Below are 17,505 nucleotides of genomic sequence, written 5' to 3' on the forward strand. Positions count from 1 at the left end.
GAATTGTCTTTATAATACAAGCATTCTGAACTCAAGTAAATTTGTGTCACTGCAACAAATCTCTCTAACACATGAGCAAAATACATACGTATGGAGAGTAAAGTGCTTGTTTAAGGTTGTTACCAGTGAAAGAACCTCTGAGTATTAAGTTGGTTTTGGTGGTGGTGGTTTTCTTTTGTTTTGTTTAAGAGCAGTTAGAAGTACAGGTGGCGTTAGGAGGAGGGCAGGCAATGTTTGTTTTTTAGGATTAGATAAGACATTTGGTGGTTTGATTTGTTTATATCTGTTAAAGGCAGATGTTTGTTTTTGCTGTTGCAGCTAGTCTAGTCCAATAAAGCTTTGGAGAGGAGATCGTGTTTATTGGTGTCTTTCCAAAATTTTTGAAAATATTTCTAATGTGCTTTCTCTTGTGGGTGATTATTGTGGAATTTCCTTATTTTTTGCCTGACCCAGTCTGCATCTTAGAATATAGTAATTTGAAGCTGCCTTTCCACCATGGTTCATTGCATATCTTCCATCATTTTGTTGGTGTCAATTGTCAGCTCTTCTGGAAGCTGTCTGCTGCTGTCTGCTGTAATTGCTCAGGTTCAGAACTCTCCTTGAGAAAAGACTGACTGTGAAGGCTTCCACAAACCCTTGCCTCTTGGAAAATAAGGGTAGAAGGAAAATACTGTGCTCATGTTAAAAATTTGTAATCATTTATGTGAGAAGCTATTGCATGTCTGTGATTTGAAGCAAAGTCTCCCAGTATACTGGAGAAGTAATAGGTGTTTGAGAGCCTTTTGTTAAACCTGTAAAATAACCTTATTGGATGGGGTTGCTAAGTTTTGTGACCTTATTATGGGAGAATTGTTAGATATTGACAGCTGACTTCTGGAAGACTCCACCACCTTGTGTTGAGTATGTATTTTTATATTATTCTTTATTGCTGCTTTTAGCTTTCCTTGTCACAAGTATAAGTACTGGTCTTTACAGAAAGAAAACTTTTGTTTTCTGATGTGGCGACCAAGATAGCCTGGAGAAGGATACAGTGTGACACATAACCAATGCTTATAAGCAAAACCTCACTGTTGATACTGGGGAATTCCGGGAAGCAATGCGAGGGCAAATGAGCTTTAGTACTTGAGGGAAACCGGGGATTGACTGGGTGAGGAAATGGAGCAGTGGAAAGGAGAATTGCAATTGCTGGAGGAACCCTGATGAATGTGTCTCAGGCTGAGTTCCTAGGAATAAGAATAAAGCAGCCAAAGGAGAGGCTTGCAAAGAAAATACTTGCTGGAAGTGAAAGGCCTAGTAGAAATGAACTAGACTTGATGTGACCCTGGTGGTATGATGCTTTGGAGTAAGGACCATTAATAAACCCCAAGTGGAATGTTGAGTCCTCTGCAAATAGTAAATATCTGGAAAAACCCATTAGCAAAATGGATTCTCGACTTAGTACCAAGCCTCTGTGTGGCCATTGCTGTCAGATTAAGGTGACCCAAGACTGCTTAGTGGCCCTCACTATCTGATCCTGTGGATGAACCAGGAAGAGTCAGTGTAATTCAAGAAGATAAGATTTGCTTTGCTGCTGGTTTACAATGTCCAAAATGTTAAAGGTACTGAGAAGATCTTTTGTTTGTGGAGGCAAGCAGTCTAATGGCAGGCGGTGTTCTGGCATCTAGTGATATCCCTGTATATGGATGTGTATATGTATGTAATTCCTATAGTGTTTTGAAGGGATTTCTGAGACATGGCATACACTTGCTTTTAAACTTGTGGGATGTCTTTATATCACTTCTGTCAAACTGCAACAGGGATTCATTTTGGTCTTCAGGACCACAGGAATAAGACTGAGGTGTTAGGAAAGGTATTGGTGTCAGGAAAGGAGAACCCAGACTCACTTGAATGTCAAGTGTTTTGCAGATTCAGTGGGCATAGCTATTACCATGTTGACTTGCAGGATAGGCACTAGTTATTAAAAAACCCCACAATGTTTGTGATGATTATTTGGCGCCATTATCCTCATTGCCATTTTTATGTAGATTTTGAAAATGATTTTGCCAAGCGTTAGAATGAACAAATAGAAGAAGTTGTGGTAAAAGTTGATTTAAGAATTTTAATTTCAGTGCTTAGAATATTCCCTTTATGGCATGCCTTCTCATTTTTATATGATCAAATTAGTTGTTAATGCACGTAAGGCATGATCGTTAAATACAGGACCGCTATGGGGTTGTACGTGTATTTTACACCTTCATATGTTAGACCATTTTGGTAGCCCTTAAACTATGAAACGAAGGCTTTTATAAGGAGTGTGTGAAATTTGACAGACCAGCATTTTTCTATCTTCACCTGTTTTACTTGACACTGAAGGCATCAACTTCCTTTGAGCATTTTGGTAGTATTTTATTCATATTCATACTCTGGGGTGATGGAACAACCTAAAGTTTTTCTAAGATTTTTGTACAGTTTTGTTTTGAGTGATAGGATAGTCAATGTAAAAAGGGTATGACAAGGCTTGTTTTGATGAAAGTTTGTTTAATGACATTATATTATTTTTCTGCTGAAGTCCTCTTGTGGATGTCTGCTTGTAACCTGGAGCATGGCTTGTGGTTTGATCATCGTTTCATTATGCTGTTAGTGTGGCCAGCGGTCAGTGGAGGACTGTGCAGTGTGGTGGTAACTTTCTGAGTTTATCAGATTTAGTTATGTTGGTTATTTACTGAAAGCTTATCCCTGTAGTTTGTGAAACTTTCACTAGAATGGTTTGACTCATTTTCTTGAAAAGTTTTTTGTTTAAATGTTGTCCCACGATTATTCAAAGATTTTTTTGAATTTTTTTTTTCTTTTGGTAGCTAGTCTTAAGGAATAAATCTTGGAAGAATATGTTGTGGTTACCATAGAATAAGCTGGTTTTCAGTTATAATGCAGAAATGTGATCCCTGTGTATCATATATATAAAATTTTATGTTACTGCCTGAGCCTTGAAGTTCAGCCTTTTTTCTTTAGAAGAATATCTAGTTTTCTGATAACACTGTAGATAAAATTAGTTGTTCTTTAAAATTGAATTTATGTCCATCAATAGCTGTGAATCTTCAGCAAGCCAAACCTTTTCTTATTACAGTCCTGCGTCACTTCACGTAAGTCATAGCTGTGGTGCATGGCTCAGTGCCGGGGGTGTTTGGGGGGGGAAGTTCTTTAAGAAAGGGTGGTACAGATATTCACACAAAGGCAGTATTTCAGCTGCACAGCTTGACTGCCAAGCACCACTTGAAAGAGCCATTCTGTTTAAGAGAGAAAATGTGGGAGGTTTGAAATATTCAAATGGGATTTGGCTGTACGATTAGAAACTGCAAGTTCAAAGAAGACCAGCCAGTTCTGGTGCACTAAAATGGCACTCGTGAAAAAAGATGAAGAGACTAGATATTTTTAAAATGAGGTGAAGTGATAGAAAATTTTGGGAAGGATAAAGCCTTCGTGCAGTATGAGGAGGAAGAAAAAAGTAATTCTGTGTGTTGGAGCTGGATGAGATGTACAACAGCACTGTTTAATCTCTCCCTTAGAAATACCTATTTTCAGATTAGTGTATGAGCGGGGTGATGCTTGGCCATGTGCTTGAAGTGCTACTGGGTTTCTTTAGGAGGAGGATGCTAGTGCTTGTTACAGTGTAGGATTTGGGAAAAAACCCAAACAAACCACAGATCACCTTTGTTTTCTATAGCTAAAGGCATTTTTGCCTTCTTGAGCTATAAGGGAGGCTTTCATCTAGAATGCTATTTAAGAATTTGGGGGGAGGGAGGGGGGAGTATCGATTACTGTTTCCAAGTATCATCTAGATTCACAAGAAATAGCTTTAACCTTTGCTTTACCTAGTATGTGTATTTAGCTCATCTCTCCAGTTTTCCTCTTAATTTTGTTTGTAAATTGATGAATTATTTTTCTTAGAGGAAATTGTTTAAGAGTGTTATCTTCCACTCTTAATTTCCAGATTTCTCATTAAAAAAGTATGTCCTTCATGATTTTTTAACAAATGGGTCATTTCAGTTGATTAGTGAGTTAAGTCACTAGTTGAAAAACTGGGTGCAGAAGACCAGTAAGAAGATGTCAGTTGAAAATGCAAACTTTTTTTTAATTCTTTGCTTCAGACAAGTAAGAAAGGGAAATCCCAGTGTATTTATGCAATTTAGGCCTTGGTAGATTCCACCACACCCCCCCCCTGCCCCCCCTTTGAAATCTTACTGTGTACTTATTTTCCCAATATGATGGATCAGACTCTGTTGTCCTTGTTGAGCCTTTAGCCAAAAGACAAAATATTCCTGGAATATAACTATGCATTTGAGAGTGACTTGAGTCATGTTAATATCCACTGTTTTCTGTGAAAGTATTGACATTCTTGCAGTATCAGGTGTTGAAGGCAAAAGACAAAATGGGAGGGTACTTCTGTTACTGTGGTAACCATGAACTGGATTATTTTCGTTTCACAAAGGAGTTTTTTAAGTTGTCCCTCATAAGAAGTTGAAACAGACTGAGCAGATGAAGAACAGTAGAATTTATTTGAATTTCATAGCTATATTTTACTGTTGCTGAAAAAGAAAAATAGCTTTTCTGATATACATTGATATTTAAAATACCTTCTTGTGTTCTGACTTTGTGGAGGTTTCTGTAGGTTTACAGTCTCTGTGGAAACTAAGATGAAATGGAGGGAGGATAAAAATAACTGAACCTTTCTAAAATTCCTGAGCTTACATCAGTGATCAAGTTGTCTCAAAATCAGTGTGCAAAGAGTAGCATTTAACAGCAGGTCTGAAGTGAGTTCCATAAAAATACGATCCAAATTTGTCATCAAAGCTTTTCAGATATATACATACTCTCTTGCTGTCATTTCAATACTTGCAGTTAGTTGGTCATGATAGGAGAGGAGCTGCATGGTTCTAAAAGAACTGCGTGGTTTTGGAATCCTTGTTTCTTACTTACAAAGAATGAATATGTCCAGCAGAAGTCTTACTAGTCATCCTGCTGTATGGGTTCTTATAGGCCTTTTGCATAAATCTTCCTGCTCCTCTCACTAGTATGGTTCGTATAACGGAGTTGCTAATACCTCTTGATACTAAAATTTGCTCTAAGCAAGAGCGGAGAGTGTTTAAAATGCTGACGGGTTGTTTTTTTCAGTGGTATTAGTGCTAGCAGTCTAGTAGCTGCTGTCAGCCATTAAGCTGCATTAATGGTAGAAAAAGAAGAATATTTGGGAGCAAGTAGTAAAGCAAACCAAATACAGTATTGGAAGTTTGAGAAGATAAAAAAAATAAATGTGTGTGGTAATAATTGCAAAGGGGAAAATTACCAACACGAACACGGATGAAAACCTGCTTCATGTTGCACTGTTGGTTGTCTACCCAGTTTGAACCAAGTTATTGGATTGTTTGTCTAAATGGGAGGTTTAAAGTAAGAAATAGCTATTGATTTAGATTGGGGAAATGTGTGCTAACTAAAGAAAAGTAGAATACTTTCTAGTTGTATTGTTTATTTGTTTTCACTTCTAGAGTGGTGAGTCCAGGATGATCTTCCATTTTCATTATACTACATGGCCAGACTTCGGAGTTCCTGAATCCCCAGCTTCATTCCTGAACTTCCTGTTTAAAGTCAGAGAGTCTGGTTCACTAAGTCCTGAACACGGACCTGCAGTCATTCACTGCAGTGCAGGGATAGGACGTTCCGGCACGTTTTCATTAGTAGACACTTGTCTTGTTCTGGTAAGTGTTTGGTTGTTTTCTCTGTCACCCCTTTACTTCTCCTGATGCCCTGCCTCCCTTCCCAATATGGGCTTTTTGGTCAGAAGGCTTTAAAAGCATTTAAGTTAATGACATGCCAGTGAAAACTTTAAGACATCGTACTTTTTTTTTTTCCTTCATGTATTTTGACCGTTTAAAAACACAGCTCTTGAAACACATTTACAAATCCATCTTGAAGTATATTACGCATTTTCAAAGCTTCCTGGAAAGTAAATAGTAAGCATTCTTTTCCTTTTATATAAGATATGCTTAGAAGAGGTTGAGTTGTTGGTTTTTTTAAAATGTGAGCTTAAAGTTAGGCTTGTGAATATATATTGAGACAACTGAATATGTAAGTCTTTTTCTCTAAACATGGCATATCTTGCAGGTCTGACAGGCCCCTTTTCTTAAGGTTGCAGAAAATTGGTATCTGAACTAGGATGAGAACTTGGGCATGTGCCTGGATCTCCTGCTGTGTGTAATGGAGGATGGTGCAGAATTTCCCTACCTGTGCAGCTCTCTGGGAGGTGGGGCTTGGTAGCCAGTTGCAGTGCCACATGAATGAGTAGATTTTTTTTTTTCTGTACTCAGTGAACTGCATCATCTATAACTGCTCATGTCTTGAGCTAACTTTAAATGTTAAATAGTATTTAAAATATCTTTAAATTTTTGTTGGATTTTAAAGTCCAGACACAGACTTTTTCTCTTTGGCTGTGCTCTGTATAGAAATACAGCACAGGGTTAGGTGAAATAGGATTTCATTTAAATTATAAGACACTCGTCTTCTGGTTTGGTTAGGTCCTCTCAACTTATTTTTCATATTTTCTTCAGTTTTTCTTTTTTTTCTGCATTTTGGAAAACATGGGTGTACATTTTGATGCAAATATACTTTAATATTGGAAGAATCAAAATGAACGTTGCAAGAAATGCAGATACATGGTTAAAAACATCCCGTGAATGTAGTGTGGGGACAAGTGTGTGCATTGCTTGGATTAGGGGTTCTGCTTTAAATAAGGAAACTTCTGCCACATTCAGTCATTCCGAATTGCTCTTCCATTCAGGAGCAGTGGGAAATACTGCTTTACGGTTCTGATTCTCGCAGTCCTATTTCAAAGTACAAATACATGCCTGAATAAAATAAAGCATATCTAAGTTTCTTAATTTTAAGACTTGGTATTAGGGTACTGATTTATTTTGTTAATACATGATCATTGATTTGTTCATAATAAGCTTTCATTAGATGGTTTGCTTTTTTCCTGTAAAAACAATTTAGAAATCATTTGAGATATTAATTTCATATATAAGTAATAGAAACATAGTATGAAGAAATTAATTTTTAGATTTAATTTTATGACTAATTTTTACTTATAGTTATTTTTTCTATGTTGTCTTCCTTTCAATAGCAATGACACTTTTGATGTAACTTTCTTTACAGATGGAAAAAAAAGACCCATTTTCTGTAGATATTAAGAAGGTATTACTGGATATGAGAAAATACCGTATGGGACTTATTCAGACTCCTGATCAACTAAGATTTTCATATATGGCTGTAATAGAAGGAGCAAAATTTATAATGGGGGATTCAACTATACAGGTAAATGTTTAGCTCGTGTATTTAAACATAAACAGTAGACTGCTAACAGTATTTAAAAATGAGCTCCAAACTGTATTAAAACATGTAACTTTGTGGGATTTAAATAATTTGCTGTTTTCAGTAGATGCCTAGAAGGTGTTAGAGGGTACCTGATCAGCACCTTCTATCAGCTAAACTTCTAATCCTATGTATTTGTTCTCTCTTAGATAAAATATAAAAATAACTTGACTGTACAAATGTTTAAAAAAAAAAAAAGTTTAAATCTATATCTTTAATATTGAAAAGCAAAAGTAATGCCCAGTATAACTTTGAAAAGATAGTAAGGATCTTTTTATGATTTCTTGAACTTTGCTATGTATTTTCCTGACAGTCATGTGTTACAGTTAGTAGCATCTAGCCAAATATAATGAGTTTTGGGGCAAACAGATTACCGAATCTCACTATTAGTGCAGCTTTCAGATGTAAGAGTAGCTATAGCTATTTTGAATGGCTTGGGCTAGGTGGAAGGGAGGACTGGGGGGAGAGGCTGCGAAACAGACTTAATTCTGCTTTCATATGCTAGGGCTTTTTTATTTTGTTGATTTCTTAAAATTGTGAATGAAGCAGATAAGCTAAAACACATTTCCTCTTTTCTGTGGTTCTGGTAGTTGTCAGATTTTTCTCTTTGACAAATGTTTCTTGACTTGCTATGTAAATAAAGAAATAATTTTGCACGATTACTAATCAACACCTAGGTAGTGTGCTGCTAGTCTGACACCTGTGCCACATGCTTAGAATTGGGCATGTGGCACTGCATGATTCATCATAACACTAACAGCAATTTAGCCTCCTTATTTTCTGGAAGCTGTTTCTGGTGGTATGATGGTATTCTTTCTAATAATTTTTGTGCTTTGTTTTTTAAAAAGCTGTGCTCCAAACTGCGAGCAGCTCTGGTTCCCGCACTTACCCATCTAGATCACAGGATTTCTTGTTTCTGTATAGAAGGAAGCATTGTCAACTCAGAATATTGCTTGTCAGGTTCAAGTGTGTTATTTCCTCATACTAAGAGAATGCCTATGAAGGCACACGTCTCATTTGTTCTTTTTTTCTTTTTCTTGTTATGATTGTTCAGATGATCTTTCTTAAACCAGTGTTTTCTGCAGTGCAGGTAGCTGTCCTGGTGCTTTTCTCTTATGGCCTTAGGGTCATGTGCAGAAAATCAATTGGCAGTACTTAATAGGACTATTTCTTCTTTCAAGGTCAGCTAGATCGTGGTTTTTTCCTGCATATGGAACAGTTGTACTGTCCAGGGCGTGAGAGTACAGGTGTACTTCTCTCTGCTAGCAACTGGAGGTCATGAAGTCATTGAACGCTTCTCTAATATAACATTAACCAAATGTTCACCTCTGACGTCTCCACGGATTTCGGAAGTCAGTAAACTCTGCAGACAAACACAACGTATACTTGAAAACCTTTACTTGCTTACAGCTAGTGGCTGCAACTGCAGCGCCTGTGTGGGGGAGAGGAGTCTCTTCTCCTCGTTCAGCACCAGTAGGGTTTCCACCCGTGACTGAAAGGAAGGATCAGGCACTTGCCGAGGTTGCCCTGAAGGCCTGCAGAGGTGTGTGGTTGGTGTGCCGCTGCATGGTGCTGTAGCTGAAACAATTACTTGCTTCCAATTATGCTACAGCACTGCACTATATAAAATGGCTGAGGTGGAACAAGGTTGAAATACTCATTTCTGTAAAATTCCTTTGTAATAAAGATAAGTTAATATTGCTTTAACAACATAGTAGAATAACTTATCATCACTCTTTCAGAAAAATCTGTTGAAATGAGTGGTCTCTGGAAAACAAATTTGTGGCTTTGAAAGGACAAAGAAGGTTGAATTCCTTAGATCCATAGATGTGCTTTGCAGACAGAGAACAAGAATGTTATAGTTTTGTACTGAAACTTGTAAATCCAAAAACTGTATCTGATATTCATCTGATTATGTCAACTGAACATCCTAACATGCCTTTCCGTTGTGTCCCTTCATTCCAAGAGGCAGTACAGGCCCTAAGTCTAGCTCCCCTGCACAGGCATTTTGGTTATAATTTAAGGACAGTTATAATCTTAAATCGCATTTCATCACTTCTTCATTTCTTCCAGCCATAATTTCACAAGAGGCAGTATAGTACTTCAGTTCCCGAGATATGCTTTTGTCGTTCTTTTTGTAAAGTTGCAGGTACTGTCATAAAATGGCAAAGGTGATTTAGCAACACAACCCTCTGTGTCTGTCTGCTCCAAGCTGTACGTTATTTTACCAGTCCTGCCATTCACGTAGTCTTGTCATAGATATTTAAACTTAAAATTACCAGCCATTTGATCTGTTGTTATTATATGTTTAAAATAGAATTCTTGGTAGGAAATTCCTTCTGTTTGACAAGAGTAGTAAAATTGTCTCTGGTTTCAGTTCTTCCTGTGTGGCTTATCACTCCAGATGAAATCAGTATTCATCTTAGTCAGCAACTATGTCTTCCAAAAGGCCTTTTTCCATGACAATAAGAGGGAGCTGCTAAATGGATTTCCATTTGTTAGTGGCTGTTTCTTTTTTGGCTTTTGTTTTTTTAAGACAAAACAAAGAAAACCTCTGACAGTGAAGTGTCTTGTGCATGAAAACTCCCTTTGTGAATTCCAGATCTATAGTGGAAGCTCCTTCTGCAGTGGAGGAGTTGGTTCATTGTTAAAGCTTGTTCTGCCAGCAGTTCATCTATAAGTAGCTGGGGTTTTTTTTGACATCACTTTCCAAGTTTGATATTTAGTTTAGACCGGCAGTCTTGAATTCATTCCACAGACGAGAATCTAACACTTATTTTGTGAAAGTCAATTTTCAGTTCATCTTCCTTATCATAGACATTTAAAAGTAGCTGATTTTTTTTTCCCCCCATGGTATTCTGTATCTTTACAGGCTGGCTGATCTGTGTGAGGAAAGAACTGATTGGGTTTTTTTAGGGGCGGTTCTTTTCCTCCTTGTTACTTTTCTAGTTTCCTTCTACCTTTCTAGTCTAGAAATCCTTCAGACTATTGATCATTAGGACAGAGATCTAGCAAACCAGTTTTACTTCTGATCTTTTTTTTTTATTTTATTTTTTATTCCTTCCATCTAATTTCAGATTACTTCTCAAAACAAGGTGAATATCTGTTTTATGATAGCAGTAGATCTCTGGGCTAATGGACCACTAGATGAAATAGTAGGTCATGACTTTGGCGTAAATAACCCTAGATTTTTTTCATTGGTGTTGCAAATTTTTCCAGTTCTCTCTTTTTAGGCAGTTCTTGCACGCAAGGTCCTACTGTGTTTTGGAGCCATGAAAAGTAACAGCACAGCGTAGGCCTGTAGAGAGAGATGGAAAGTGCTGGACAATGAAGGACTTCACAAGCCAAGTTCCTTCCTCATTGTGGAGCTACTGTGGACAGTACAAACCCCGAAGTTAGTGGCCTCATACCTTCACAGTAGCATCATCCTGGAGAAATATAAAAAGGGATCATTGTTGTAAAGGACGCATCTTCACCTAACCTTATTTCTTCATCGAGCAATTTATTTTTTTTTTCCTAGTAGTTCCTTTAATCTACTTCTTTGACTCTTTTGTTGGAAGACATCTTGGGCAAAGAGGGCCTTCAGTGTTAGGGGAGTGTTTGAAATATGTTCTCCTTGTTTGCAGAAACGGTGGAAGGAGCTTTCTAAGGAGGACCAAGCACCAAGTTCTGAGCAGTCTCCTCCGCACCCAAACAAAATAACCACAGAGAAATACAATGGGAACAGCATAGGCCTGGAGAACAAAGATCAAATGGAGAAAATTAATACTGACCTGTCCAATAAGGTTCAAGACATCACAGATGGAAACATTGAAAGGTAGGCAAGATGAAGAAACAATTTAGAAAGCAGATACACTCTCTTAAAAGGCTGAATGTATGTTTTTCTTATCATAAGAAAACTTCAATATATTTCTTCAGTAGAGGGAAAGGACAGGTGGTATTTGACGGTCTTATTTAATTATTTCAAAAATACAACTTCAATTATTCCTTGTGACTAAGTTTTATTGTTTAAAGGTCAAGAGAAGAAAAACAAATGTCTCTAATTGAAGCAGCTAAATGTCATGCTTGAAAGCATTTTCCTACAGGCTGTCTGTGAATTCTATTGGGCAGTGTGAACTAGGTCCTAAAAGTGCCCAGTGTAATTTGATAGTGATTTTTAAATAGAATGCAAACTTCTGTTTGGAAAAATATATGATACCTCAGAAGTACAAAGTCTTTATCACCTACCACTTTCTGTATGGTGATTGAAATCGTGTCATTGAAGCCATGTGTTACCCTCTGCTCCTGTGAAATCTACCACTGTGAGTAGATTTCTGTGCTTTAGCTGCGTCATGTGAATTTGTCTTTCTCTGTCAAGTTTGTGTGCCTCATGAGTACTAATGCCTCAGCTGTGAGCTGCTGTGTTGGGAATTACCATCCGAACTGCTGCCCCTTGAGGCGCTGTGTCACTCTGGCCTGCCTCCTCCCCGCTCCACCGTCCCGCCCTGAGGGCAGGCAAATGTGGATCCATAGCCAGAGACCCAGACACCGGACTGGGGGCCGTGCAGTGCAGAGGAGAAGGAGGAGGAGGAGGAGGAGGCATGTCTGTCCCAAAGGGCTGCAGTCTGACATGAGATGCCGCGGTTCAGTGTGGACAGACTGACATTCTGAAGTAACAGATGTTGTGCTGAATGCCCCGACAAGTGTATCTTTCCATGTCTTTATGAGTGTTTTGAGGGAGAATGACAGCGATTCTGTAGATGTTTGAAGGAGCCCCTCACAAGCAGAAGTGGGGCATGGGTGCGAGTGTGGTGTTTGTGTGCTGTGGCTTGGACAACCAAAGCGGTTTTTTGTGTCGAGTTACGCTTTCTTAGAGATTGTGAGGATACTCTTGGAGACAAGAATTACAAGGTGGCCCCGATAGTGTAACAACACACAACTGATTTTAAGCCTGTGTCTTTGATCAAGATTTGGTTTACAGCCTAAGATGAGCAGCATTAAATCTGCATGCAGATGTAAGTAGGTTAGGATCAATATACCAGCGAGGCTAGCGTGACCCTGCAGTGGAGGCACGTGCTTAAATACTGTGAATGTTTGCACGTGGTACCTGACCTTGCATATAAAAGCAGCTCCCGTGCAAAAAATATCTGCCACCAAGTGGGGCACTGACAGGGGTGAAAGACTAAGCTCGGATAATTAGTTCATTCTGTTCCCTGCTGAACACGTAGGTCGAGCACCACTTACATCTTTACATACGTCATTTACTTACTTCATGGGGCTTCACTGACCTGAAACTGTCCACATCAAGGTTGTTAAAACAGAATAAAGATTGCTTGGTTTACATTTTATGTACTGCTGCCATATACTACTGGTGGGTTAACTATTGGGAGTGTGTTGGGAAGAGGTTTGTTTTAATATTTTAATGGCCTTTTTTCCTGTTCTACAATTTAAGATGTCCCTTTTTTTTTTTTTATTTAAGTACTGTCCGAAAACGACTGCGAGAGGATAGAAAAGCTAACACAGCACAGAAGCTGCAGCAGATGAAGCAGAAGCTAAATGAGACTGAAAGAAAAAGAAAAAGGTGGTTATACTGGAAACCTATTCTCACTAAGATTGGGTTTGGCACACTGATTTTAGTTGGCGCTTATTCTTGCTGGAAAATGTATTTTCAAGAACATTCTTTGTAAGTAAAGAGTAAGCCTGCCTGCTCCAGCAGCTAATTTTGCTGCAAATAAATGACTAGGGGTGTGACTTAAAGCAGTAAACTCCCTACACCTGGAATGGGTACAGACCGTTACATACAATAGAGAAGTGATGTAAACTTGATCCTATGTCAACATCTCAGGACTTTCCACTGCAGGTACTTACAAAAGTGAACTGCTGCCCCCCAGCAAAGTTGATGGGTTTTGTTTCTATGAGCAGGTACAAACTTGCTCCAACTGTTTATACACTTTTTAAAATGGTGTTCTACCAGATCCTAAGCAAACCCTGAACCACAGAGGTTTAGCTACTGAAGGCTGTCTGGATTTAAATTTACATGCCTGACATAAGCAATAAACAGTGTTGTATCATTTACATTATTAATGCGAAGAAGTTATCCTTAAATGTGTGTAATGTGTAATGTACTAGTGACATGAACATAAACATTTTATATTCTTATGACCTAGGATAAATATATTTTATAATTGCATATTTAATCTTTTTGTAGTTCACTGTACTTTTAAAGCTCAGTTTGTACAAATTTCTGACCAAAAAGAATTTGATTTTGAAACTAAATGTAATTATAATTTGTGCATGACAATAATAGTGCAACCATTCCCCATATTTTGACTCTCCACTTTATGATATGAGCAGCTAGGGGTCTGAAGGAGCACTTACCAATTTCTACTCTGTTAATTTGCATTCCTTATTTATTTTTTTGTAGTTTTCATTATTTAAGTAAGGCTTGGAAATTTGATTTTTTTTTTTATAAGGCTTTTGAGAACTTAGCCCCCACTGAAAAGCATACTGTTAAGTTGATTAATGTATTCAGAGTTCAACTACTGTTTGAAGGCCAACATTGTTAAAGTTCTGACATTCCATTAAATGTGAAACGTAATGTTTTGTGTGTCTATAGATTCTAATTGCTAGAAAGAATAAAATTCATTCATCAGTAATAGGTGTAGAAAGCACATCAAAGGAAACTGTAGCTGGACTTCCAAAGGTGGTTGTAATAGAAAACAAATGTTGGTAGTGTTCTCCTGTACCCAGTACGTTCAGCTGCATGAGCCACTTCCGTAACTTCGCAAAGCCCAGAACTGCTTTTCAGGTTCCCCAGCACTGTATTAGAGAGGTATGACTTAAAACACTTAATGACTAGTATTTGAGGAATTCCTAGGCTACAGTCGCTTTAAAATTATTCAGCACTCCCTTTCCACTAGTTGGGTGATAACACTTTCTAAATAGTATCGTATGTGGCTGTATGTAGCTTGCTGTCATTCAGGTTGAGACCTAATAATTTGTAGTATTGGACTGCACTTTGAAACCTGGATGTTATTTATTCAAGCATTGCCTTGCTGGCCAGCTTCAGAGAAGTTGTGTTTTCTCCCTCCATTTTCCTAGCTTGGTTGTTTTCTGTTGGGTATGGGGTTTGGGGGGCAGTTCTTTCTGGCCCCCCCCCCCCCCCCTTGTCTTTTTGTCAAGCGTGTCTTGGATTTACTACTGAAAAATACTAAAAGAGCTAGACAATGACTTTGCTCCTTATCCAAAGGAATTAACTTGAAAGGTTTCCAGTATGTTCAAGCTTAGTAGTAACATACCAGGCATGGGTCACAAATAGTCTGATGTTTACTATGCAAAGCTGAGTTGAGTTTACTCTTTGAAATTCTCATTTCACAATAGCTAATACTGTTTTGGACTACGCTGTTTATATAGTAAACAAATGCTTAAGGGTCCAGATACGGAAAACAAGTGTAGTTTCACACAGTTCTGAATTTGGGAAATTGTGCGTCAGTAAAACGAGACAGTTTGTCCTGTGGCATTACTGACCGACTGTACAGCTCTAATTTACTGACGGCTGTGACACAGTATAGGCAGGCAGCTTATGTATTTTAAGACATGTCACAATTTTTACAACCACAGTAACTCTTTTAGCCAACAAGAGGCTTGGCAAAAGATTCTTTTTCTTTAAATTGAGAAGACAGGTTTTTCAGTATCACCTATAACTGATAGTAGGTGTAAATGTATGTGCCTTATAAAAGTTATTTTGGTTATGGAAAAAAACATGGAATGTAATTAGATGCTTTTGTAACATAAATACTCCAGATTTTATTCTCAGTACTTAAAAGCAGCTAAGGAAAAAGTGCAGGCAAAACCTTGACTGAAATCACACTGTCATTTGTCACCTTTCTGTTTGCATGAGAAAGATTTCCTGGGCCACCAGTATCCTACAGACACAGAGCTCTAACTGTGTCTTGTCAAGCTGTCACTTGGATTTTTTCCTGATTCCATCTTCTAAATGCTGGCTCTTTTGTTTTCTCGATCCTGAGCAGGCATTCCTCTTTTCTGGGTGGGACAGGGCGGGAGGGGGCCATTTTGCATCACCTCACACTCTGTTACCTTTTTGATGCAATAAAGCAGGACTTTCAATTTCAACAGCTGATCTGTAAAAAATTTGGTTTGGTTCTATGATTGGAAGTGTCTTGAGAGCCTTAACTGTTAATAACTTAAAGACCGCGAACCAATAGAAGTCTTGGACAAAACTATTTTGTACAGCGAATTGACCATGACAGTATGAGAATAGGAAGGGAAATACTAGATCTCTTGGTACGTCCCAGGAGATAATTACGATAAAACTGTTCTTTCTGGTCCGTCAGTAATCCTTAAAAACCAAAATCTGAGGGAGGCTTGTTCTCCTTACTGCAAACTGAGCCCTTGTGACACTTGGTTATTCTGTGGGATTTAAACTTGCAGCGGTGTTGCACAACTTGGATGTTAAATAAGAACAAATACGGGCCAAAATGAAGAACTGTTGATCCCAGTGACCTGTATCATAGGAAATGCTTAAAGAAAGAGTGAAAATGAAGGGTTTGCCTTCTGACCCCTCTCCAGCCTCCCTCCCCCCCCCCCCCCAGTTTCTGGCGAGCTGCTGGCTGGTCCTGTGCTGCTTCTAAAATGCTGTTGCACTTGATTGAAAGTGTTACTGTGTTGGGTTTTCCCTGCTGTCCTGGAAATATATCACTCAAAATATTGGATGCATAGTGGGCTTCTCTGAATTTTGTTAAACAATGTGTGACACTCAGATGAACACTTGTGTACAAATCATGCATGTTTTTACAAAAAAAAAAAAAAAAAGAATTGCTAGCAAACATTTGGACCTCCATTGCAAGGGGTTTGCAAACGTGGATTTAGTCCTTTAGGTTTTCTGTTTATGTTCTTGGTGCAGGGACAGCCTGCTTAGAGTGATGGTACATCTGTATTCTTCTTGAAGTGTATTAAGTAAAATAAGTGAATTCAGTGTGAAATAGTGATTTGAAAGAAAATTACAGATTTATTTTACGGAAATAAGATGTTGCAAGTGAAACAGCTTATTTTGCTAAACCTTGAGTAAAATGGTTTACTGACATCAGTTTATATCCCACTGAAAAGGGAAGAGGTGTAAATGTGTATGCCAGTATGTGTGATTGGATTGTGCAGGCAATTAAACAGCCTGGCAAGCTCTAAGTTTAACGAATGTTAAGCAAATTATTTAGTTTGCTGTTTGGCGTTATAGTTAAACCTGAGTCACTTGAGGACTGCACAAGAAACTAAATTAATGATGACAAAAGAGGAAGTCTTCTGCATGGCCAAGCAGCTTAAGTCAGAGGATGGGATTTGCAGAGTTGACATAACACACAGGAGTCTTCCTGGGCTTTTTTGTTTTCCCCCAGAGTTTTAGGTCAGTCTTTCATTTTTCTGTACAAAAAATAAATGTGTTCAAAATTGCACCTCTGTCTGAGTCTTTATTGAAATTGGAAGGATAAATACTTGGAGGAATTTTTTTAAAGTGTCTTAACTGATCAAAGAAGGCTGCTTTATGAATCAGTGTAGTGCTTGCAGATCTTGGAAGTGGTTTACTTGTAGTAGTACCTTTTAAGTACCAAGGCCTTTTTCTGTGTTCCTTGGAGTAGAGCCTTCCCTTGCCCCAGAACAAAATTTCCCGTGTGGGGATGTCTTCCTCACTAGGTGAAACCTTTGCCTAGAAACTCAGATTTCCATGCTGCTGTGCCAGGACTGGCCTACAAAGCCATGAGAGGGGATGTTAGTGTTTTGAGATGCAGCCTTCTGTAGTCCTGCTAAGGCCCAAGAGGACTTCTGCAGTGCTTGTGGTCAAACGCAGGAGTAAGTGGTTTGCTGGACTGAGACCTGTACTTGAAGCTCTCCAGCACGTATGTGCCTTATACTGTAATACGGAAATACCTTCTGAAAAGGCAACAGCTTTCCCAGGGTGCTTGCTGCAGGCAAACAGTAGTTGGTAGTTGCTACAGGGAATGCATGAGAAGCTGTTTGGTGGCTATAGTGAGTTGCAAACCCACTGTCTGTTCTTAGTTCTTTTTTTTTTTCTCCCTACTGTGTACTGAATCGGTGACTTTCTTTTACGTTGTATGTCAC

At 38.4% G+C, this 17,505-nt stretch overlaps 1 protein-coding gene across 2 annotated transcripts in view; it reads left to right on the forward strand.

The window, feature by feature from the left end:
- Positions 1–17,505, forward strand: part of PTPN2 (protein tyrosine phosphatase non-receptor type 2) — a 33,280-nt gene that overhangs the window by 15,411 nt on the left and 364 nt on the right. The window contains exons 6-9 of one of the 2 annotated variants that reach the window (XM_075022937.1): positions 5,520–5,729; positions 7,183–7,341; positions 11,025–11,215; positions 12,857–17,501. In XM_075022937.1, the coding sequence (XP_074879038.1) occupies positions 5,520–5,729; positions 7,183–7,341; positions 11,025–11,215; positions 12,857–13,064 (768 nt within the window). In that variant the 3' untranslated portion in view covers positions 13,065–17,501. Of the gene's footprint in view, positions 1–5,519; positions 5,730–7,182; positions 7,342–11,024; positions 11,216–12,856; positions 17,502–17,505 lie in introns of those variants that run through there. The other variant, XM_075022936.1, reaches the window with a different exon arrangement.

Source organism: Buteo buteo, chromosome 3 (genome assembly GCF_964188355.1).
Source record: "Buteo buteo chromosome 3, bButBut1.hap1.1, whole genome shotgun sequence".
In the NCBI taxonomy this organism is placed as follows: domain Eukaryota; kingdom Metazoa; phylum Chordata; class Aves; order Accipitriformes; family Accipitridae; genus Buteo; species Buteo buteo.